Below are 24,745 nucleotides of genomic sequence, written 5' to 3' on the forward strand. Positions count from 1 at the left end.
ACTGGTTTATGGTAATATTATAGAGGACAGTTTATTTTAGATATTTTAGTGGAATGAATTTATCCAGTGGATTTAACTTACCAGCTTTGTTTCTTCAGTCTTGATCAAATACACCTTTCTGTCCTTTGATAATGTGCTGCTGGCATTTGGTAAGTCTGAAGGAGCTGTTTATATCACTTTATTGTAATTTCAATATTAGGCAACTATGATTTACAATTATGACTTGAGGCTTCATTTGTCTCTTCTATCAGGAAGCCTTCCTTTTTTTTCTAATCTCCCTTTTGTCTCGCTGAGATCTGGCTACCTTCATGCCATCTGTACTTATGACAAGATTTGTTTAGCAGATGTGCCTTCTGAGCTTTCTTGATTTGTACATATTTTACGTCCTACCACAAGGATGTAAAATTAATGTTGAATGTTTGATAGTAGGGGAGTTTGAATAGCTGTTAATAGGAGCACAGTATCCAAAGCAGCTTATTCACTGGGAAATATTTTTAGCTGAAGCATGCATGTATGGCCCATCTAGTATGTTTACTGATGTAAGGGATACAAAAATTTGACAGGTTCGTGCTGATGTCACTTGAAAGATGAAGATTTAAATGCTTGTTTGGGCACACATGGTGGTTTGTGTCCCATATTATGACAGCTGCAAGAGCTGTTTCGAAGAAAGGTCTGCTCTTTATCCAGGCACTTAGCATCATATCAGATTTTCAAGAGGATGCTCTTCAGCATATGAGGTATTTCACCATTCTATTTTGCAAGACAGTTGTACGTCTTGATCCTTGAAGCATTGTGCTTATTTGAAATGTCACATTTGAGGTGGCATGGAGAATATGCATCTTTTGGCTCAGTTTCATTTTTCTAAAATTGGTAGAAAGATGTCAGGGAGCTACTTTTTTATAATGATGCATTTTTATTCATTCTTACAGATGGGGATCGGCTCCGAGTCGGCCTACTACAAAGCTCGAGGTCTTAAGACAGCTGGAGGGCAAGTCCCTATCCCATAATGCACCTGGAGTTACCTCAGATCTAGTTTGCCGCTGCAATAGATCGGAGGTTCCTCGCATAGCTCGGGCCAGTACAAAATTCTTTTCTAAAAAATTAACTTGTTATTTCTCTATTTTAGAGTTAGCTTAGCACTTACAGCTCTTATATCTTTATTGTGTGTATTCCTTTTCATTGGTGTGCCTTTTCTTGATTAGATAATAGCTCTCTTTGGCCTCGTTTTTTGCTATAGGCCTTGTTATATTTAGTGTAGTTTAATTAGTAGTTGTGTGCTTTTGCTCAGTGACAGTTTGTCACAGCTTTTTGATATATATTTAGATATATAGATATTAGAGTACTTAGATAAGTAGTTATAGTGTGTGTGTGTGTGTGTGTGTGTGTGTGTGTGTGTGTGTGTGTGTGTGTGTGTGTGTGTGTGTGTGTGTGTTTAATAGCATATTTAGCCCATAGTGTTTAAGGGCTTATTTGAAATAGTTTTTTGGGTGTGTCTTGTTTTACTACAGTACCTTTTCTTGAGACTGTATATTCCATTATGGCTGACCACGATAAGGATAAACATCCTAAATCAGGTTTTAAGAAATGTCCAAAATGCGGACAGAAAATGTCTGTCCCTGGTAGCCATGTAAATTGTGTATACTGTTTGGGAGCATTGCACCTTCAGGAAAGCTGCTCCATTTGTCAGTCTTTCTCTTCTAGGGTTCTTCAGGAGAGAAAGAGAAAGTTAATTGATAGAGGACTAGTCAAACCGTCTTTTCAGGAAGCTTTGAGTGACCAGGACAGGTCTAGCAAATCCTCAAAGTCTTCTAAGGCTTCTACTTCTTCAGTAGTTAAAAAATCAAAGAAACCTTTGACGTCAGCTCCACAGTCATCGGAGCCGAGTGTCTTGTCTTTTCGTAGCCGGTCCCCAGTCCTGGAACTGGAATCCGAGGTACCGAAATCACCGATCCTTCAATCAGTGCCCCCCATCCATCCATTCATCTTAGTCCCCGATTAGCCTTTCTGATTTGGATGTTGATCGTGTGGTGCAGAAGTTGCTACAGACACTGGTGTTTGCGAAATTTTTATCGGCTCCAACCCAAGTGGTTTCGGAACTGAAGACTGTATTACCATCTACTTCATTTCCTCCTCCGTGCCATGCTGGTCCTTCGGAGCTGGAGGAGTCGGACTTGCTGATTGTTGAGCCTTCGGAGTCTATGCCTGTTCCAGTGTCATCGCTTCAGTTTACTTGGACTTCCTCAGCGCTAATCGAGGAGTCTAGGAGCTGACACTCTCCGGTCGGGTCCGGGGAGGATAGTCAGACTGACTTGTCGGTTCTGACTTTGCCTCTCAGGGCTTCGGCTCGGATGAGCTTGGCTCCTACCTCTGGTTTGGAGCCCACTGTTCTGGTGCCAGGGGGATCGATGGTTTCTTCGGATCCAGCGGTCCCTTCTCATCGGGGCAGAGGTGCCTTCAAAGCTATGAGGAGAGTTATGTCTCCCAAGACATCTACGTCTTCAGGTCCGACTACGTCCTCCTCAAAAGCGCCTGTGTCTGCTTCTGCTTCACAGATCCTTTCTAAACGTACTGCCCAGAGCCTCAGGAAGCCCCATTGGGTGGCCCCTGCTCTTCCGAGACCTCACCAGAAGTTCTCACTGATGAGGTTCCCAGGAAGAGAATCTGTAAGAGGAAGCACTTAGACTCCCCGTAGGAGTTTCTCACATCCGATACTGACTTGAATGAATCAGAAGGGTCCCCAGAGTCCCCCTCTGAGGATAACTCATTTGCTGAGATACTAGAAATCCTTAAGTAGAGGGGTGACTGGCAGTCCACCAACCCTACTGAAGACGAGTCAGTTCTCCTGAAGGCATTCGGATCTCAACCCTCCACCTCTTGGGTGTCTCTGCCCTTTGATGAACTCATGGAGCTGGTCTCATGAAGGGCTTGGGAGTCTCCGGACACCATGGAGCCTGTCCCTAGGAGGCCTAATAAATGTATTTCTGCCCCCTCAGGAAAAGTCTTTTCTTGCCAAGGGAGTGCCAGTTGATGCCATGGTGGTGGTGGCAGCCACCAAAAAGGAGATTTCGGAAACTTTTTCCTCTATCCATTTTCCTAACAGAGATTCTAGGATCATGGATAGATATGGGAAGCACACATACAGTTCAGCGATTTTTGCACTGCTTTCACTAAACTATCTCACCCATTTTACGAGACTGCAAAGAGATCTCCTAAAAGAGCTTGGAGATACTCTTCAGGGTACAGTGGTTGCAGGAGCTTCAGATGAAGTTGCCTCCCAGCTTGCTACCCTCAATTCCATAGTGAACTCATCCATGCGCCTCATTTCACATGCAGCTGATGGAACCAGTAGGGCAGCGGGTACAGGAATTGCTCTCAGGAGACACTCCTGGATGCGCTTGTGTTCCTTTGAGGAGCCCTTTAAGTCATCCTTTGTCAACACCCCTTTTGATGGCGCATCCCTTTTTGGGCCCAAAGTTAAGGAAACTTTAACGAGGTGAGGTGTGAACAGGAAGGAAAGACTCTGTCTGCCATCAGAGTCCTTTTTTCCACTCCTACCAGACCCTACCCCAAGGGTCAAAGGGGAGGAAAGATATGGTTCCAAAAAGCCCAAGAAGTCTTTCAGGACACACATGGTAAATCCCCCTCCAGGGGAAGAGGAGGGGGCAATAATGGAAGACATGGCCCCTCGCAGCAGAGGGGGGTCAGCAAAACCAGGGTGACAGAGATCAGTTCTTTGGGAAACCCTACCAGCGCTTCTGAAAGGAGGCCCGACTGTCCTACTCTGGAGGCAGTTGGGAGTCGCTTATCTTTGTATCCAGATGCCTGGCTCAAAATAACAAATGACAACTGGGTACAAAGTATCATTTCCAGAGGATATTTCATTCATTTCACCACACCCCCTCCATTGACAACAAAAATCCCAGACGTTCCACCCAGTTACAGGGAACAGGCAACAGTAGAAGTTCAAACATTGCTAAGAAAAAGAGCCATCCAACCAGTCCCAGCAGACCAAATAGGGTCTGGAACTTACTCAAGATTCTTTTTCGTTCCAAAAAAGACAGAGGACTGTAGACCTATTTTTGTCCTTAGCAGACTAAACAGATCTGTCAAGAAAGAGAAGTTAGAAGGTCATACTTCAGTCGATACTTCCCTTTTTAGGGAAAGACAATTGGATGTGCTCAATAGATCTCCAGTCTGCATACTACCACGTAAAAATGGCTAGACCATCTAGGGATCATCAGCGCTTCTGGCTGGGAGCCAATCATTACTAGTTTCGAGCCCTGCCCTTTGGTCTCACTACAGCCCTCAGAGTGTTCACCAAATGTATGGCAGTGGTCACGGCTCACCTAAAACGTTTAAGATTCCAGGTGTTTCCATACCTAGACGATTGGCTCCTCACTGCCACCACCAGGCATCAGCTCATACAAGCCAGGGACACCACGCTTTCTCTTTGCAGTCATCTGGGCATTACAGTAAACTCAGAAAAATCTACCTTGTCGCCGTTGCAACATACCGTTTTTATCGAAGCAGAATTGGACACCACCACCACCACTTTGAGACTTCCAGCAGAAAGAGTCTTACTACTCCGTCAGCAGGTCCACAATATCATATCCAAAGACAAGGCTCCACCATCAGAAGTACTAAAATTGTTAGGCATGTTGGCAACTGCAATATTAGCCATACCGTTGGGTCTCATGCACATGCGGATTCTGCAATGGCTGTTATTGACTCAATGGTCTTACCAAGAGCTCCCAGTGTCTCATCTAATAATAATCACAAACACATGCAAAAAGGATCTTCAGTGGTGGTTGACCTCTGTTCATGTTACGATAGGTCGTCCTTTTGTTCTACCCCCACCAGCGGCCACAGTGACCACAGATGCTTCCCTGATAGGGTGGGGGGACATTTTCAGAGAAGAACAGCCCAAGGCACATGGACCAAACAGGAGACACATCTGCATATCAATGTTCTGGAGGTGAGAGCAGTACTTTTAGCATTGCAGTACTTCCAGGATTCTCTTCCTCTGGGAACAATTGTGATTCAGACGAACAACATGTCAGTGGTCTGGTACTTGAACAAACAAGGAGGAACCAGATCCTACCCCCTTTGTCGTGAGGCCCTAAGAGTATGGCAGTGGGCTACATCCACCTAGCGCTTTCTGTTAGCAATGCACATCCTGGGGAAATCCAACGTGATAGCAGACAAACTGAGCAGAGCAATTTTGTTGCCTCACGAGTGGTCCCTCAAGAAAGAAATAGTGGAGAGTGCATCATGGGAAAGGGACTTGGCCTTGAGCTGTCTGAAGACCTCGAGCTTTATAGTAGGCTGACTCGGAGCCGAGGATCGGCTCTGAACCCATCTGTAAGAATGAAGGCGGGATGAATAACTCACATGGAATGTTATGGTGAGTACATAACTTCTTTTTTCTTCTAAAAGGAGATATATTCCTGACTATTTGAAACTCATTGGTTCATACGATAGTACTCCCTAAAACATTTGAATCTGTTATCATTCTTTTATCATTTAGATTGCAAAGCTGAACAAATCTTTGAATGTGATGCATCAAAGGCAGCAGCCTGAAAGGTAAGCTTTTTTTTTTCTCACTTATATGCATTTAGAGAAACACTGGCACTGTGTATATTTATTTATTTCCCATCAATTTACTTATCCTTTAGGTATCACTTGCACAGCCACATGTAAATAAACTTGCTGTGTGCCTTTTATGACATTTTATGAGCTGCCAGGATTTGTCAGTGTAGTGTCTATTGCAATATATATCATATAGCCTCACTGTTCAGCTTAGTTTATATGGACATATTTTCTGTAGCTGAAAATGAAAAAGACATCTGTCATAATTTGGCCATGGTGTTTCACATATGGGACATTGCTCAGCAATAATGTAAGTTGTATGGTTAACCCACCACTTCATTTCAGATGGGCAACTGGAAGCATTATAAAAAAAGAGGTTGCAAATTCAATTTACATATGCTCATGCAATAGTTGTTTGAATAATGTTTGTTAAAATTTGGTTTGCTTTGACTATGAGAATAAACAAAAGTGTTAACACAGTTACTTCATCACAATCAGTTATTCACAGAAGCAAGTTTGTAGTAAAAGAGGCACAGCCTATACAATGCTGTCATGTTAAAGTCATTATTGCACTGTCGTGTTTGTATAAGGGAAGTAAGTTTTGTCGGTCATGTAAAAAATATTGTATTATCGCTGATCATATAATGTACACAAAGGTGCTTAAAGTGACAAATTACTTGTTTAGCTAGTTGGTACCTTTTCACTTGTGGCTAACCAAAATGTGTTTTAACAAAAGTCTCAGACTGCTATTCCATGGGCAGTAGTAAAGTAGCCAGGTAAGTCTGAGGCAGGCTTACATTGAGATTATCAGCCAGGGGCCTTTTTAGGGACTTAGTTGGGTGTTAATCTGTTCTTGAGAGATACTTTTGCTGCACTTTTACATTAAGAAGTTACTGGATCAACCATCTTGTGGGAGAAGGTGTTTACCTGGTCTTTATGAGTTGGGAGGCATGCCAGGGAGCTCAAAGTGCAGTTGTTTATTTGCCAGAAGGCACAGGAGGTATGTTTTCAGCTTTTTTCTGCCTGCTATAAATTAGGCATGTTTTCACAGAGCTGTTCACTGGTCAGTAGTGGTTAAGCAGTACCCTGTACAGTAGCAAATCTATAAAGCTAGTATTTAGGACTTTCACCCATGACACAGAAAGGCTTTCCATGGAGCTAAGCTTAGGGCAGCTCGTTAGAGCATTAAACAGCACTAAAATCATAGCAGTATCTGACATCTGACCTTTACCCAAGTCACCACTCTAGTGACCCCTGTGAAACCAAGACCATAAACCATAATAGCCCATGCCTGATAGAGGTCTTGACAACATGGATTTGCAGTTTCCTAATGTGGCCAGCTTGGTAGATATGGGAATCCTGAGACAATTTAGTAATTATCTCATGTACTCAGACAACCTTTTAATCCTTAAAGAAACTAACACAGTATGTAGAGATGTACATGTATCACTTCTTTGGAGGCAAAAATCTTGTTTACTAACAAGGTTGTCAAGAACACACACACTACATCCTTCACACATACCGCTTACCTCACATAGACCTTCTATGCGTAGGCACTTAAAAGATACCTCTCCAAACTCAAAGACCTACTTAGCCATCAAATTGCAACATCTACCCTCAGCAATCACTAAAGCACACACCAAAAGCAACACCTAACAGCATGCTTAAGCCCACACCCAATGATCATCCGAGAACAAAGTCCATAAGGTAAAGAAACACTTTATCTAGTACTCTTGTCATAGGGGATTCTATTGTATAACAAACAGGTACTCCCCTCACCAGGCTGGACAAGGAGAAGATAATGCTTAGTTGCCTATCTGGAGCTAGGATCCACAGTATCATGTACTCACTGAAGTCATTGCACTGCAGGTACCAATATGATTTTGTCATAGTCCATGTGTGTGTAAATGATCTGAGACATACCTCACTGGACTACATGAAAAGAGACATTATGGATTGTCCTGAATATGTGTCACAGAGAGGTATGTGCCTTACATTGAGCAGCATTCTACCTTCACCAAGAATGATGCCACCACATGAATAGAAACTTTATCCATCCCCTTAATGCCTTTTGTAGGCAATGTTAAAATAATAACTCTACGAACACTGCAAATAAAATTCAAAATGGCTTTAAGGTGTCACTACTCAATGCTAGGAGCATAAACAAGAAACTCCATACTCTACAAGCTTTCTCACTCTGGGGAAATACCGACATTTGTGCTGTTATCAAGACTTAGTGTAAAGCCATAGAAAGTACTCCAGCAATGGAAGACTACAGTGCCTTCCTCACAATTTGACCAACAGCAGCACAGACAGGGCCTAAAGGTAGTGGTGTCTTGATCTACAGTAGCAACAAATACAACTCTAGGTTGGTTAAACTGGATGAAGCCCTGGAGTTCATCCACTTCCAAGCCTCCATAGACAAGGTTGCCTACCATGTCATGGCCAGTTCCCTATTCATGGGAGACTTTAACTACCTCTCTCTAGAATGGGAAAAATATACTACCCGTAACTCACAGGCACAATGTTTCTCGGACTTTATCAACACAAATATTCTGGACCAGATAGTGCACTCTCCAGCCAGAGGATTAAACATTTTGGGCCTAGTACTTACCAACATGAGACAACATAGCACCCCCCTCCAAGATATTCTCATTGATGAAGTCAGACCATGAAGCTGTCTCCTTCAAAATAAAAATCAGTCTGTAAAACTCAACTAAACCCGTAACAGTTAAGAACTGTTCAAAGGCAAGCTGCACCCATAAGTGACTGTGTCAAAATTCACGGCTCCCCTAAACCCCAAGAACACAGCTACCTATGCAGTATTATTTACAGAAATCCTGTACAAACATGTAAATGGCTGCATCGGGGCTGCTGTACCTACTAGAAGTAAGCCCAGCTCCAACACCAAAAACAAACCACACTGGTGGAATCCTTACCTCATTAACTCATTAACCCTAAGTGCTTAACACTGAGCACACTGTGAGACCATAGTAGTTACATGCTGTTACATCCAAGTACCTTCTCCCAGCGTAAGTAACTTTGCAGGCATATTATAGCTCCACTGTTGAAAATTAAATTGAAAACGTAACTAAACTTTGTCAGTTACCTTGTCAACTTAAGTTTCAGTGTGGAGTTTTGTGGTCTTCATATTTGACTTTAATTAGAAAATTGGCTTGCAACTCAGCCTGTATTTGCGTCTCAACAGCAAGCCGATTTAGTATGTTTTTCATCAAGCAACTGTGGCAGCCAATGAGAGTTACCTCTTGCTTAACACCCCCCCACTCTGTTCTGTCCAAATAAATAGAGAGACCTACAGTAGATATTGCCTTTCTTTTTCTGGATTTTGTGGAATTATCTACTGTATCCCTCCATTTATCATGCCGTTCAGGTACCACTGAAAACAGAGATCCCAGTATTTTCTTGAGAAAACCCTCGCTTCAGCAGCCACTTTTCATGACTGAGCCTCGCTAAGTCCTCATCTACGGTAAGATGGTGTCATTCCATAGTTGGGGTTTAGCTGCTAGGCAAAATGTGTTATTCTATCAACTGTCAAAATTTGGATGATCAAAAGTTACAAATGAAGCAGCTTTCTTGCTTAGAGGTTGAGAGGTGTGCTTCCAAAAAAAAGAAAAAGAATTTGCTCACTAATTATTATGCCACCCTCCCCATGTGTTCATGTTTGTTAAAAAAAAAAAAAAAAAAAACAATGCCAGGTGTAATGTACCACAGGTTTTACTCCTTGTATCTTGCCTGTACTGAACTTTCTACACATTCTATGATGTTACCTAAATTTATATGCCAACTTATTTTAGAATCTGCTTCCCTTCTTTGAAAGCGTGTAATTTTAATAATACTGTATGCTTTTGACCCTTATGCTTTGTGTCAAGATCTTTGATTTGCTGAGGGGCAGTCACAAGACAAGGCATCTCTAAGCAAAAGGGAGAGTAAGTAACAGCAGTTATAAAGAGTGAGGCAGCAAGCAAAGGGCACACTCTTGTTAGGTGTGCGTGTGAGTGGAGAGTAGGTTATGTAAAACTGACTGAGGGAAAGTTTGGTCTACTGTTTGTCGCTTGTCGGTTGGGAGATTGAGAGAAGGTGAGTTTTGCGTTTTTCTTCACTTTCTCCCTCTTCTCCGAATTTGTGCAATATTGGAGTAGTAGTTGTGTGGTTTGTGATGATGCGCTTTTCTCAATGTCAATTGTTGGTAGTGGCATTGTGTTTTCAGACATCGGGAGCATGCATATCGACCTCCCAGGGTTAGAAGTATTTTGGGATCGAATTATTGGCTGTCCATTATACGATTATAACTTAAATCACAACACAACTATTATTTAATCATAGTGGACTCATACAAATAACAAGAAAACATATTTTTCTGTGGTTTACAGTTACATCTGGCTGAACGTACATAGCTCTGAGAATCTGCAAATTATTTATGTATTTATAATTGTTTGCCCTTTATATCTCTGTATGTTTTAACGTTTGTAATGTTTAACTGGACCTTTGTCTAGGGTTGGTGAGGGAGTGAAGGACGCTGGTGTAGATTCATGCTTGCATGCCGTGGAGTATGCACTAAATGATATTCTGTAATTACTGCCCACCCAAAGATGCATGCACGCTTCTGCACATGCACAACTTCTCAGATGTCCACCTCATTGCTCATGTTGACACAAGATCTCTGGGGATGATATCATAACAATGTAGTCAGTATAGCTGCATGTTAGGGCAGACAGCATAAGCAACACCTTACCACACAGGTGGAGGGAATGCCCTCACTGCACTATTGTACACAGCCATTGCACCATTTCCAGACAGTAAGAAGGGGTTAAACCCTAACTGAAATATAGTCCAGTGTGATAAAACATATGTGTCCCAGCTCTTCTCCACCTCCCACAAACAACTGTCAACTTCTCTTCTCAACCCAAATAAACAAACGAGCAAAAAATATATTGGCTATGGGTTTAATGTCTGATGGAGTCTTATAGTTATGTTTACACATTTCTAAGCATAGGAGATAGAACCTCTGGTAACTGTGAGATTATATGTATGTGTTAGCTGTTTATTAATACAAGGATTATCCATGCTTAGGAATTTATGGTAAATTTCATGAGGGCCTGACATTTTAGACAAGTCCAGTTTCTGAAGAAGTTGTTTTACTTTTTCATATAGAACCATGGCTAGCTCATATCTGTGTAGATCCCCAAGCTGGCAGTCCCCAACTCAAACCTGAGAAGCAAAAAAGAACATGTCTCTCCACCCCCTGAAGAAACATTGTTTGTGTTCAGTCTCTGCTTGGGATTTTTTGGGGGTGAGTGTGCTCCAGCATATGCTGCCAGCCCCTGCCCACGAAGAGAACTGAGCCAGCTTAGCCACATTATTCCTCCCCTCCCCTCCCTCACATCACTTACAAACATGTGCCCAAACCACTAGTCACCCCCAGATCATATGGTTCATAGTCAGAGCCTTATCCATCTATGCTAACGCAGTTGTCTACTGGAGGTCTCAAGCTGTCAGAATGCAAAGACTTTATCTGTACTAAGAAAATCTGTTTTCCAGGTTTGCAAGGTTTGATTCCACAGATTAAACTTTGCTTTCATATTAGAGAACAACCAAAGGCACTGTGTACTTCTCAGCCATTTATATCTAAGGAAAAGTAAACTGGTATTGGTATGTTGTAAAAAGTAAATTGTGCAGTCATAGGGTCAATACAGGAGTCTTTTCAACAGAGTAGTTTTAGAAGAAGGTAGATTTCCATGGATTCAGGAACTAACCATATTAGCTTTGAATGACTGTGCTTATATTACTGGGCATGATCACTCATAGTGTTATGGACAACACATACATGTTTTCATTTGTTTGGGATATTTGTGATGACTGTATCCAGTTAAAGGTTAGTGTAATGAAATGGTGAATTCATTACTCTGCACTGGGACTGTGTTTCTGAAGACTATCCCTAGTATGTAATCGTCATATTTGGGTGACACATAGCTCAGTTCACATTTTTCTATCTAAGAGGAAGATGGCAGTAGTGCAGTGCAGACTGTAAACCCCATTGGGATAGATCAGTAACCTTCAACTTTTAATTGCTGCATCTTCTTTTTTAACCAGTGTGTTATCCATATGTGAATTGGGGTGGAGAAAATCCAATAGACCTGAGTCTAAGTAGCTCCATGTCAAGCAAGGATATGGTTGTGCCTCAGCAAGGAACATCAGTACTTCACTAACAAGTTCATGCAATACAGTTGCTACTGACACTGATGACAGAGCAGCATCACTGAACCATGCCTGACTTTCCATTTCAAGCGGTTCCAGGCGACCCCGTAAGGTATGCCGAGCATGCCCACCATGTAAGATCACGTGGGAAAAATGCCTCACAGCAGTACACATTGATGACTTTGTTGGGCCAGTAGGCCCTATAAACAACTTGGGTTCAGCTAGCACAGAGATGGACTTCATGAATTTGATGTTCCCAGAGGAGCTGTACACCCATATTGCCAATGAAACAATCTCTATGCTGCGCAGAGGCAGGCCACTGCAGGCAAGGTTGATACGCGGTGGAGTCCTGTTTGTCCAGGAGACATATGCACATTTCTAGGTGTCAAAATGTATATGTCCATTGTACATGTTCCTGAATATCGGCAGTACTGGGAAACACACCATGTATATGGTTGCTTCCCAATAGCTGAGTACGTGACATGAGAGAGGTTTGAAAAAATTCAGCAGTATTTCTGTTGCAATGACAACAACCTGAGCCTACCACCAGGATGTGTGGGTCACGACAAGCTATATCATGTACGGCCAATACTGGATGCAGTACTTCATGCATGCAGGTCACAGTACAATGTGCATCATGAGGTGGCTGTAGATGAAGCCATGGTGGGTTCCCGTGGATGCTCTTGACATCTAGAAAGTATCTGAAGTAGTTTACTTCATTTGGTCTTCAACCTGTGGGATACCGGATCCGTATCGGATCTGAGCCGGCAACCTTACTAGCATCTGCTCTGAGCTCCATGCTCCTCCCCTTACCCATAATGCACCTCCACTACCTTCCAACCCCAGGATCTTGTTTCCCATGGCTAGCTGAAGCATCGTGATCTCCAGCGCTTCAGGTAGTAAGTGGGTATTAAAGTCTTAGAAAGGCTCTTTTTCTCTTCTAACTTTAGGTTAGTCATAGTGTAGTTCCTGTTTCTCCTCCCCTCGCTTGGTGCTTCGAGTTTTCTATTTTTAGAGTTGTTACCTTAGTTTTAGAGTAGTTTGTGAGTGTGGTTGCTTCCCCTCCCCCCTACGTATGTTATGTGTTTGAGTGTGGTGAGTGGGTGTTTCAGTGAGGAAAATAATTATTTTTCTTGTTATTTACCCACTGATATTATGGCTGATAAACCGAGGTTTAAAAGGTGCACTGAGTGCGGCCAAAAGTTATCTTCTGCAGATGGCCACACTCTTTGTGTTATGTGCTTGATCGTGGCCCATCTTTGTACAGACTGCACTGTATGCGGGGGTTTTAACCCGCGCACGATCAAGGACAGGAAGGCTAAGTTGACCCTGAAAGGCCTTCTCCCCTCTTCTGAGGTAGTTGCCTCGTCTTCGGCTTGGGTCACAGTGGCTGCTGTGGCCCCCTCTCCTTCTTCTCTTCCCCTTGCTTCTCCTCCCTCCCAGGCTGGGACTCAACCTCCCATGCCAAAGCCTGCGGAAACGGAGCAGAAAAGGGGCAGAAAGAAGGAGAGAGAGCTGAAGTCGAGAGAGAAACACAAGAGGTCTCTGGGCTTCCTGTCACCGATCAAGACACATAGGCTCTGTGACTCCCCTTGGCTCCAATTTCCGAGGTTTTTTCTGGAGCCGGAGGAGACACAGTCTACATCTAGGACCTTGGTGCCCCAACCCGCAAGGTCAGAGTCCGTGGCCTCGTCGAGGTCCACCCAGTCCTTATCGAAAGTCGACATGGATAAAATGATGAGGTTCATTCATACTCAGATCCAGATGGGGATCCTGCCAGCCCCCTCTCCCTCAGGAGGGGGAGCTTGCTTCCTTTTTTTCAACCGATTTCCCCTTCTCTGATCCGTCCTCCGGGTTTGGAGTATTCGGATCTGAGGATGGCTTTAGTCAAGAGGTCGGTGCTGATGGTACCTGCTTCCTCAACGCCAACAGCTGCCTGGAGCATGTCGGATCTGAGCCTCTCTCGGAGCCGGAGCTTGGGTGTTGGATCCGAGGGAGTGGAACTTTTTTCATCAGCTCCGCCTTTGTCGAGCCCAGTTCCCTCCCTCTGAGCTCTGTCCACTTCGGGCCCAGCTCCGATTCTCTCGTTGGACCTGGGGAGACCAGCCTCCTTATTGGTTCCACAGGAGGTTCGTTCTACCTCGGCATTCGACGTAGTAGAATGGGTTCTCTCCTCTGGATCGAGACCCCTGACTGTCCCTTCGGACTCCGTCCCAACCCCCTTGGCATTTTACCAGAGTGACAACCCATGCTTGAGGAGCCCCAGACGGTTCCCCTTGAGGAACAAGTGGCTTGCGATTTCCCTCCAGAGAGCCCCACTGGAGAGGTGCCTCACAAGCATACCTGCAAGAGGAGGCACTTGGACTCCCCCAAGTCCCTCACCGAGGATACGGACTTCGATGATGGGGAAGGTTCACCTAGGTCAACTCCTGAGGATGTCTCCTTTGGAGACATCATGGAAATCCTTCGCCAACAGGGAGGTCGGTCTGCCCCCAAACCTTCTTCTGACACGTCCATGTTCCTGGAGACTTTCTGCATAGGCTCATCTACTTCCTGAGTGTCCCCTCCCACAGATCCCTTGGTGGACCTGGTCACCTTGCGGGCATGGAAGTAGCCGGACACCGTGAAACCAGTTCCCAAAAGGCCTGACAAGATTTTGAGTCCACCTTCGGATAGGCCAACATGGAACAAGGGGTCCCCCGTAGACGCTATGGTGGTAGCAGCAGCCACAAAGAAGGAACTAGCCCAGGAGAGTTCCTCGATTCATCCTCCTGACCGAGAGCCGCGGATGATGGACCACCTAGGGAAGCGGGTTTACGCTTCAGCTACCTTTCTATTAGGGCACTAAACTACCTGGCCCATGTCATGAGACTCCAACGCGACCTGGTTAAGGAGCGGGTGGAGTCTCCCCCTAAGTCCATGTCACAGGAGGACAGGGACTCGTTCTCCGTGAGCATGGCCGCTTTAAAAGCAGTCTCCAACATGTCCATGCTACTCCTTTCACATGCTACTGAAGGAGCGGTTAGGGCGGCTGGGTCCAGCTTGTCCATGAGGCGCAACTCCTGGCTCAGATTATGTCAATTTTCAGAACCTTTCAAGGTGTCCTTTGTCAACGCCCCTTATGATGGCTCTACTCTTTTTGGTAAGACCATCAAAGAGACGTTAGTCCAGAGTGAGAAGGATGGGAAGACACTGTCTGTCGTCTGGATCCGCTTCTCGTACCCTCAAAGGGTTTTTTTCCGGAACCAGAGAGGGCAAAAAAAGATATGTTTCCGGAAGTCACAGTATTCCCGGGACACTCAGGGCTCTGTTTCCCCCAGAGGTAGGGTGGGACAGAATGGATGCCGGCCCAGAGGCAGAGGGGGTCTGAGGAATTTTAGGTCTCGAGAACCTTTCTCGGACAGACCTGGACAGCAACCCAGAGGTGGCCTGACTGCTTTACTCTAGAGGCAGTTGGGGGACGATTGTACTTGCACCTGGCAGCATGGGAGTCCATAACATCAGACCGTTGGGTGCTTCAGATCATATCCAGAGGATACTATTTCCCCTTTGTAGGTCCCCCTAATCTCTCAAACACCTCCTGGATGTACCACCCACGCAAAGGGAGGCAGCAGCACAGGAAATTTCCAAGCTGCTAGAAAAACGAGCCATCGAAACCATCTGCCCAGATCAGTCCTTATCAGGCTTCTACTCCAGGTTCTTTTTGGTGCCAAGGAAAACGGGGGACCCAAGGCCCATTCTCAACCTACCTACCCTGAACCTGTTAGTTGCCAAAGAGAAGTTCCGGATGGTCACACTACAGTCCATCATGCCATACCTGCAAGAGAGTGACTGGATGTGCTCATTAGACCTGCAGGAAGCTTACTATCACATAAAAATGCACAGAAGCCCCAGGAGGTTCCTTCACTTCCAGCTAGGAGTCAATCATTACCAATTTCGTGTCCTACTCTTTGGTCTCACCACAACCCGCAGGGTGTTCACCAAAGTGATGGTGGTGGTAGTGGCTCACCTGAGGCTTCAGGGGATTCAGGTCTATCCATACCTGGACGATTGGCTCCTCACTGCTCCCACCAGGCATCTACTCTCTCAAATCGGGGATTATTTCTTGATCTTTGCCCTGCATTTAGAGATCACAATCAATGCATCCAAATCACTCCTAGATCCTGTACAGGTGATAGACTACATTGGTCCAAGGATAGATACTTTACAGTGCAAAATCTTCCTGACCTCGGAGAGAGTACAAAACCTTAGGATGCATGTATCTCTAATCTACCATTCTCATCTTCCAATGGTGGAATCAGTGTTGAGGGCCTTAGGTTCAATGGCGGCGACCTTAACACTTCTCCTGTGTGCCCAGTTACATATGAGAATTCTACAGTGGACACTAGCTGTACAATGGTCCCTGTTGGAACTTCCACTGTCGTATCCAATACGGCTCAGTCAAGTCTGTCAGTCGTCCCTCATATGGTGGATGTGTTCTCCGAACATTTTGGAGGGACGACCCTTTGTTCCAGTCATTGCCCAAGCCACAGTGACCACGGACGCCTCCCCAACTCGGGTGGGGGGTCATTGTTCGGGAAGGACAGTCCAAGGCTTGTGGTCCCCTGTAGAGATCAGCTTGCACATAAATGTTCTAGGGATGAGGGTGGCTCTTTTAGCGTTGCAGGCCCTTCATGCCTTTCTTCCTCTGGGAACTATTGCAATTCAGTCAGACAACATGTCAGTGGTCTGGTATATCAACAAACAGGGAGGAACCAGATATTACCCCCTTTGTCGTGAGGTCATGAGAGTGTGGGAATGGGCAATCTCCACCAGTCGTTTTCTCATCGCGATGCACATTCCGGGGTGGTCCAACATCCTAGCAGACAGGTTAAGTTGGACTATTCTGATGCCTTACGAGTGGTCTCTGAATCTTTCTGTAGCGGAACAGATCTTCCTCGAGTGGGGTCAGCCTTGCTGCGATCTCTTCTCATCTCATTCCAATGCGAAGTGCAGTGAGTTTTTTGCTCTGAACCCCCTGCTGGGTAGTCCCCCAGAGATGCTCTAGTCCATGCTTGGCCGCCCGGTCTTCTGTAAGCTTACCCTCCAGTACCTCTTATTCCAAGGTTTCTACTAAAAGCTCATTGACTGGGGAGCAAAGTGATCCTCATTGCCCCGTTTTGGCCTCGCCAGGTATGGTTTCTCTTCCTTTGGTCTCATCTTCTGGCTCTGCCTTGGATCTTGGATCACATTCAGGATCTGATTTCACACGCTTCGGAGGTTCCTCTTCCGAATCTGGACAGTTTGAAGCTCACAGCTTGGCTGCTCCATTTCCCGTGATTGCTAGGACGTCTGGGTTATCCTCCTCAGTTAGGTCTATTTTGGTGGCTGCTCATAAGTCTTCTACCAGGAAGGTTTAGCGCAGCAAATGGAAACATTTTTTCCTTTTGGGCCTCTCAAAGGAGTTTAGACCCCTTTATGGCTCGTATTTCCACCATTCTTGATTTTCTAGCTGATATTTTTCAACACAGAGCTAGTTCTTCTACTGTCAAGGTTCAGTTGGCTGCCATTTCTCATTTTCCTATTGGTGAGAATTCTGCCTCTCTAGCCTCCTCCAGGCTGTGTAAAGCCTTTATTAAAGGCACTTTTCTGTTATGCACCCCCGGGCAAGGATCCTGTTCCCCCATGGGACCTTACTATGGTTCTTCAAGCTCTGGTCGCTCTGGCTTTTGAACCTGCTGCAACCACAGATCTAAAATATTTATCTTGGAAAACAGCATTTCTGATGGCTATTACCTCTGCCAAAAGGGTTTCAGAACTGCAGGCCTTGACCGTCAAAGTTCCTTATATAATTTTTCACAAAGATAGGGTTTCCCTTCGGACCAATCCATCCTTTCTTCCTAAGGTGGCATCACCAGTTAATATCAATCAGACCATCAATTTACCTGTTTTCTTTCCTAATTTTGCTAACAATATGGAATACAAACTCCACCTGCTGGATGTTCATGGACAGTTATGATTCTATTTACACAGGACAAAAAAATTCTGTAAATCTGATCAATTGTTTGTATCCTTCTATAAATCTTTTTTGGGGAAGCCTATCTCCAAGGTTACTATTGCTAGATGGATTTCTTCATGCATCCTTCAGGTCTATAAGGACAGAGGCATGTCTCCTCCAGGTCAGATGAGAGCTCATTCCACTAGATCCATGGCTACGTCTGCGGCCTTTTGGTCTAGAGTCTCTTTGGATGATATTTGTTCTGCAGCTACTTGGTCCTCATCTCATACATGTATTTCTCATTACAAATTGGATTTGACTTCCAGAAGGAGAGCATCCTTTGGTTCCGTGGTGCTCTGGAATATCCTTCCATGAGGTCTACCCAGTAGTTTAGTAGCTGGGGACTCTGCCCCACAGGTTGAAGACCAAATGAAGTAAACTACTTCAGATAAAGAAGTTATGTACTCACCATAACGTTCCATCTGAGTAGTTATACTTCATTTGTCTTCAACCGTCCCTCCCTCCTTCACCCGGACCTTGGAAAATGAACAGCCTAGGGCTGCAGTTATAGGTCACAAGTATTTTTTCAGGTCGGGTTATCAGTATAAGATTCAGCAAACTCGATCTGCATGTTGGAAGGTAGTAGAGGTGTATTATGGGTAAGGGGAGGAGCTTGGAGTATGAAGCAGATGCTAGTAAGGTTGCCGGCTCAGTTCCGATACGGATCCGGTATCCCACAGGTTGAAGACAAATGAAGAATAACTACTCAGATGGAACATTATGGTGCGTACATAACTTCTTTTTATGCCTGGTAAGCCAGAGAGGTATGGCATTAAGGTCTGGCTGTTGGCAGACTCTACCAATGGATATGTATGTGAATTCCAGGTATACACTGGAAAAGTAGAGCAGAATACAGAGGTCGGACTGGCACACTGAGTTGTGGTTGACTTAACTAGGGGACTTACTGGCAAGAAGAATCACATTTACTTTGATAACTTCTTTACCTCTGTCCTGCTGGCACAGCAATTGCTGCAAGATGGTCTATACTGCTGTGGAACAATGTGCACCAATCGGTGAGGATGGCCTCTAACATTCAACAGACAGGCCATTGGAAAAGTACCTCGAGGGTACTACAAGCAGTTGCAGAAGGGACCGCTGCTGGCTATTGAATGGAAGGATAGCAACCCAGTATTCCTCCTGTCAACTAACAGTAACCCAACCTTGCCAGTCTCCAGCACACACAGGAGAAAGCGTGATGGCACAAAGACATTGGTGCCATGTCACCAGTTGTAAACATGTATAACACTTACACGAATGGGGTGCACCAAGCAGATCAGCTCAGGACACAGTATCCCACTGCCAGAAAGGCCCGCAAATGGTGGCTGTACTTGTTCTGTTTTTTATGGGATGTGGCCATAGTAAATGCTTTCATTATATTTCGTGAAAGCAACAGCCACCAGCAACTGTCATATTCTGGATGTCCTATTCCAGCAACACAGTTACAGTTTCGAAGGAATCTAGGCTTGCAACTCCTTGCCAGTTACAAGAAGAGGAAATGATGTACTGAGATTACTGTCCCAGAGCCTGTGAGCAGATTGGAGCATGGCTCACACTTTCCGGTAAAATGGCAGAAATCGAGACGCAAAAACCCAGCAAGGGTAAACGTACTGAGCCATCATGGGGATGCCTGACTTGCAAGATCAACCTGTGTGTTGAATGCTTCGACGAGTACCATGGCCATAAAGATGTTGTGCATTGATGACAGCAGGGAAGGCACATAGTGTGATGTATAAGACATATCAAGGTGTATATTCCTATGGCACTGGTGAACTTGCAGACTCTTCAGCTCGGCGCTGAATGCTGTGTTCATTAGTGGGTGTCGCACCTAGACACCATGACCGTTAGGATCATCCTGGATGGCAGTGGGAACCTGGAGACTCTTCAGCTCAGTCCCACTGGGCTGCTTTCCAGGATATGCATGGTTTCACGGGTGCAACTATGATTTTCAGTACCTCCCCGAAAGGCCACCTGCAAAAATAAAGAGTCTAGGTACGTCCTTTTCCTTATGCGATGTGCCCTTTCACTCTCCCTCCACTCTGGTACAGTAAATGTATGTAGGTCAGGGCAGCAAATAGTACATTAATTCTGTCCTTGATCCCTTATGTCCATTGCTGAATGGACACATATAAAGAGAAAAGGCAGAGCTAAGGCAGACTGCTGACACAAAAGGAGGTCATGAGACCGTAGTGGTATCAGCAGTCTGAGTGGGCAACCAGCACAGGTATGGGACACTTCAGACTCCCACCAGCTGAAGCCCCATGCCTGTCCTTGGCATATTAGTGGAGTGGCGGTCCTTACCCTGCTTTTTCTCCTTACATGTGCCCTGCCTGTAGCCCCTTGTCAGTTTCCACCCATGCAGTATTTCAGCTAAGGTAAGAATGTATCTTCTTATGGTGTGTGCATTTGTGGGTGGCACACCTTAACACCATGACCATTAGGATCATTCTGGATGACAGTGAGGAACTTGGAGACACTTCAGTTCAGTCGCACTGGGCTGCTTTCCAAGATATGCATGGTTTCACTGGTGCAACTATGATCTTCAGTACCTCGCCGAAAGGCCACCTGCAAAAAGAAAGAGTCTAGGTATGTCTTTTTCCTTATATGATGTACCCTTTCACTCTCCCTCCACTCTGGTACAGTAAACCTATGTAGGTCAGGACAGCAAATAGTACATTACTTCCATCCTTGATCTCTTATGTCCATTGCTGAATGGGCACATGTAAAGAGAAAAGGCAGAGGTAAGGCAGACTGCTGACACTGAAGGAGGTTATGAGACTGTAGTGGTATCAGCAGTCTGAGTGGGCAGCCAGCACAGGTATGGGACACTTCAGACGCCCACCAGCTGAAGTCCCATGCCTGTTCTCGGCATATTAGTGGAGTGGCAGTCCTTACCCAGCTATTTCTCTTTACATATGCCCTTCCTGTGCCCCCTTGTCAAGCACTGTGTGTAATTTGGTGTTTTCACGGCTGGTAGGTATGTACCTCTGCATCGTCATCACCAGTTATGTACCTTATCAAAAGAATAATGCCACTGTGGATAGGAATGAAGATTTGTATGAGCTAACTAGGGCATGCTATTGATATACATATATGTGTAGACTTCTAATACATCTCTCAAACATCAGTAGTAACCTGTTTGCATTTCTTTCCTGTGCAGGTGCACCCACCTTGTGACAGTGACATGGCTTCACAAACAGGAGAACGACAAGTGAGAGTGTGGGTGTGTGGCCATTCCTACATTCACTGGGCTGCCAGCCATACCTCCAGAAGTGAAAACCACTACAACTTGAGCTTTCCCGCCTCTAGTGTGAAGATATACTGGATTGCAAGAAGAGGTATGCATTGGAGTGGACTCCTGCGGTTGTTGGAAGAGAAGTGTTCGATATACCCTGAGCCTGACATTCTTGTGCTGCACATGGGAGGGAATGATGTCATCACTCACCCACTCGGAAGGCTACGGTTTGAAATCAAAACAATTTTTGAACACCTGCTGTCGTAGTGGCCACATTGTCATTTTGTGTGGTCTGAAATAATTCCTCGCCAGATATGAAAAACAGCAAAGAGTCAACAGGCAGTGCACAAGGCCAGACATTTTCAGAATGGGTTCATGCACGGCTTGATGCACAGGGTCAGTGGATCAACAATCTGCCATGACAGCATCACCTCAGAAGATGTTCGCCTTTTCAGAAGCGATGGTGTTCACCTAAATGAGGATGGCATTGCATTGTTCTTGACTGACCTCCACAATGGCCTGATGACAGCTATGCAAGATATATTGGTAACATGCAGTTAGTGAAAACAAATGGACAACAGCCATGACCAAGTAGGACCAGTATGGTAAGAAACTCTATTGTTAAATTTTATGAACGGCGTTGTCACTACTGGCGACACAGGAAAAGAAATGCTAGGGAACTTGTACACATGCTGAGTAACACTTAATTTTCAGATTGTCCATGAGCCATCTGTATGCTGTGCGCAGGTACAGATAACCATTTGATTATGAATTATGTTATGCAAATTATATATGTGAAGTTGTTCTATCTCGCTGTTCATTCTTACAGATGGGTTCGGAGCCGATCCTCGGCTCCGAGTCGGCCTTCTACAAAGCTCAAGGTCTTCAGATAGCTCGAGGCTAAGTCCCTATCCTATGATGCACCTAGAGTTAGCTCAGATTTAGTTTGCCACTGCAATAGATCAGAAGTTCCTTGCACAGCTCGGGTCAGTATAATTTTTTTCTGATATTTCTAGGAAAATTGTTATTTCTAAAAATATTTCTAAAAAATATTTAGAGTTAGTATTTGATAGTGTTTAATAGTGTTAGCCTTATAGCTTGTCAGTAGAGATATTTCTTCTCTTTTTGGCCTCGTTTTTTCTATAGGCCTTTAATATTACCTTTCCTTTGGTGTGCCTTTAGATCATTATATAACTTCTAGTTAAATAAGTAGTTCGTGAGTGTGTGTGTGTGTGTGTGTGTGTGTGTGTGTGTGTGTGTGTGTGTGTGTGTGTGTTTGAATAGTTAGTCAGTACATTGTTATTCAGCCCATTTGTTACTTAGGGCTTAATTAGAAATTTAGCTTACTAGTCTCTTTAAAGTACAGTAGGTTGTTGTTGTATACTGTATACTTGATTATGGCTGACCAGCATAATGATAAGCATCCTAAGTCAGGATTTAAAAAGTGTCCGAAATGTGGACAGAAGATTTCTGTGACAGATAGTCACATTAATTGCCTGTATTGCCTTGGAGCCTTGCACTTACAGGAAAGCTGCTCCATTTGTCATTCTTTTTCATCTAGAGTTCTTCAGGAGCGAAAAAGAAAACTGATAGAGAGAGGACTTCTTAAACCGTCATTTCAGGAAGCTTTGAGTCTGTGACAGATAGTCACGTTAATTGTGTGTATTGCCTTGGAGCCTTGCACTTAAAGGAAAGCTGCTCCATTTGTCATTCTTTTTCATCTTGAGTTCTTCAGGAGCGAAAAAGAAAACATAGAGAAAGGACTTCTTAAACCATCATTTCAGGAAGCTTTGAGTGACCAGGGTACTTCTAGTAAGTCTTCAAAGTCTTCTAAGACTTCTTCTTCTTCTTCTTTGGATGTTGAAAAATCTAAGAAAGAGTCAACGTCGGCTCCACAGCCCTCAGAGCCGAGCATCTTGTCTTTTTGGAGCCGGTCCCCAGTCCTGGAACCGGTGTCCGAAGTTCTGAAATCACCTATTCTACAGTCAGTGCCTCCATCCATCCATTCATCTTGGTCCTCGATCAGCCTGTCTGATTTGGATGTGGATCATGTGGTGCAGAAGTTGCAACAGGCACCGGCATTCAATAAATATTTGTCGGTCCCGACCCAGGTGGTTTCAGAGCCTAAAACTGTAATGCCATTGACTTCTTCTCCTCCTCCGAGCCATACCAGTCATTCTGAGCCGGAGGAGTCGGACCTGATGATTGTTGAGCCTTCGGAGCCGACGCCTGTCCCAGTGCCATCTGTTCTGTTTACTCGGACTTCCTTCGTGCTGATCAAGGAGTCTAGGAGCCGCCACTCTCCTGTCGGGTCCGGGGAGGATAGTCGGACCGACATATCAGTTCTGACTTTGCCTCTCGGGGCCTCGGCTCAAATGAGTTCAGCTCCTACTTCTGGTTCAGACTCCACTGTTCCAGTGCTGAGGGGATTGGTGGTTTCTTCAGATTCAGCAGTCCCTTCTCATCGGAGCAGAGGTGCCTTTGAAGCCATGAGGAGAGTGATGTCTCCTAAGACATCTACAACTTCAGGTCCAACTACCTCCTCCTCAAAAGCTCCTGTGTCCACTTCTGCTTCACAGATCCTTTCTAAACATAGAGACTCTGAGCCTCAGGAAGCCCCTTGGGTGGCCCCCTGCTCTTCCGAGATCTCACCAGAAATTCACACTGATGAGGTTCTCAGGAAGAGAATCTGTAAGAGGAAGCACCTAGACTCCCCACAGGAGTCTCTCACATCCGATATTGACTTGGATGAATCAGAAGGGTCCCCACGGTCCCCCTCTGAGGATATCTCATTTACTGAGATATTAGAAATCCTTAGGCAGAGGAGTAGCTGGAAGTCCACCAACCCTACTGAAGATGAGGCGGTTCTCCTGAAGGCTTTCAGGTCTCAACCTTCCACCTCTTGGGTGTCTCCACCCTTCGATGAGCTCATGAAGTTGGTCTCACGAAGGGCGTGGGAATCTCCAGACATCATGGAGCCTGTCCCTAGGAGGCCTAATAAATTTATTTCTGCCCCACACAAAAAGTCTTTCCTTAACCAAGGGAGTGCCAGTTGATGCCATGGTGGTGGCGGCAGCCACCAAGAAGGAAATGTCGGAACCTCTTCCTCTGTCCATCCTCCTAACAGCGATTCTAGGATCATGGATAGATATGGGAAGCGCACGTACATTTCAGTGACTTTTGCCATGCATTCACTGAACTATCTCACTCATTTTATGAGACTGCAAAGAGATCTCCTAAAAGAGCTTGGAGATGCTCTTCAGAGTACAGTAGCTACAGGAGCTTCAGACAAAGTCGCCTCTCAGCTTGCTGCCCTCAATTCCATAGTAAACTCATCCATGCGTCTCATTTCATATGCAGCTGATGGAACGAGTAGGGCAGCCGGTACAGGAATTGCTCTCAGGAGACATTCCTGGATGCGCGTGTGTTCTTTCGAGGAGCCTTTTAAGTCATCCTTTGTGAACACCCCTTTTGATGGCTCGTCCCTTTGTGGGCCCAAAGTTAAGGAAACTTTGACCAGGTGTGAGCAGGAAGGAAAAACTCTGTCTGCCATCGGAGTCCGTTTTTCCACCCCTACCAGACCCTACCCCAAGGGTCAAAAGGGAGGAAAGATATGGTTCCAAAAAGCTCAATGAGCCTATCTGGACACATGTGGCGAACCCCCCTCCAGG

At 45.0% G+C, this 24,745-nt stretch overlaps 1 protein-coding gene across 1 annotated transcript in view; it reads left to right on the forward strand.

The window, feature by feature from the left end:
- RNF212 (ring finger protein 212) overlaps positions 1-24,745 on the forward strand; it is a 575,632-nt gene that overhangs the window by 330,958 nt on the left and 219,929 nt on the right. The window contains exon 4 of the mRNA XM_044063463.1: positions 5,528-5,583. Coding sequence (XP_043919398.1) covers positions 5,528-5,583 — 56 coding nt within the window. The remainder of the gene's footprint in view (positions 1-5,527; positions 5,584-24,745) is intronic.

The sequence above is a fragment of the Protopterus annectens genome, chromosome 2.part1, assembly GCF_019279795.1.
Source record: "Protopterus annectens isolate FY-2018-M chromosome 2.part1, PAN1.0, whole genome shotgun sequence".
Lineage (NCBI taxonomy): Eukaryota > Metazoa > Chordata > Ceratodontiformes > Protopteridae > Protopterus > Protopterus annectens.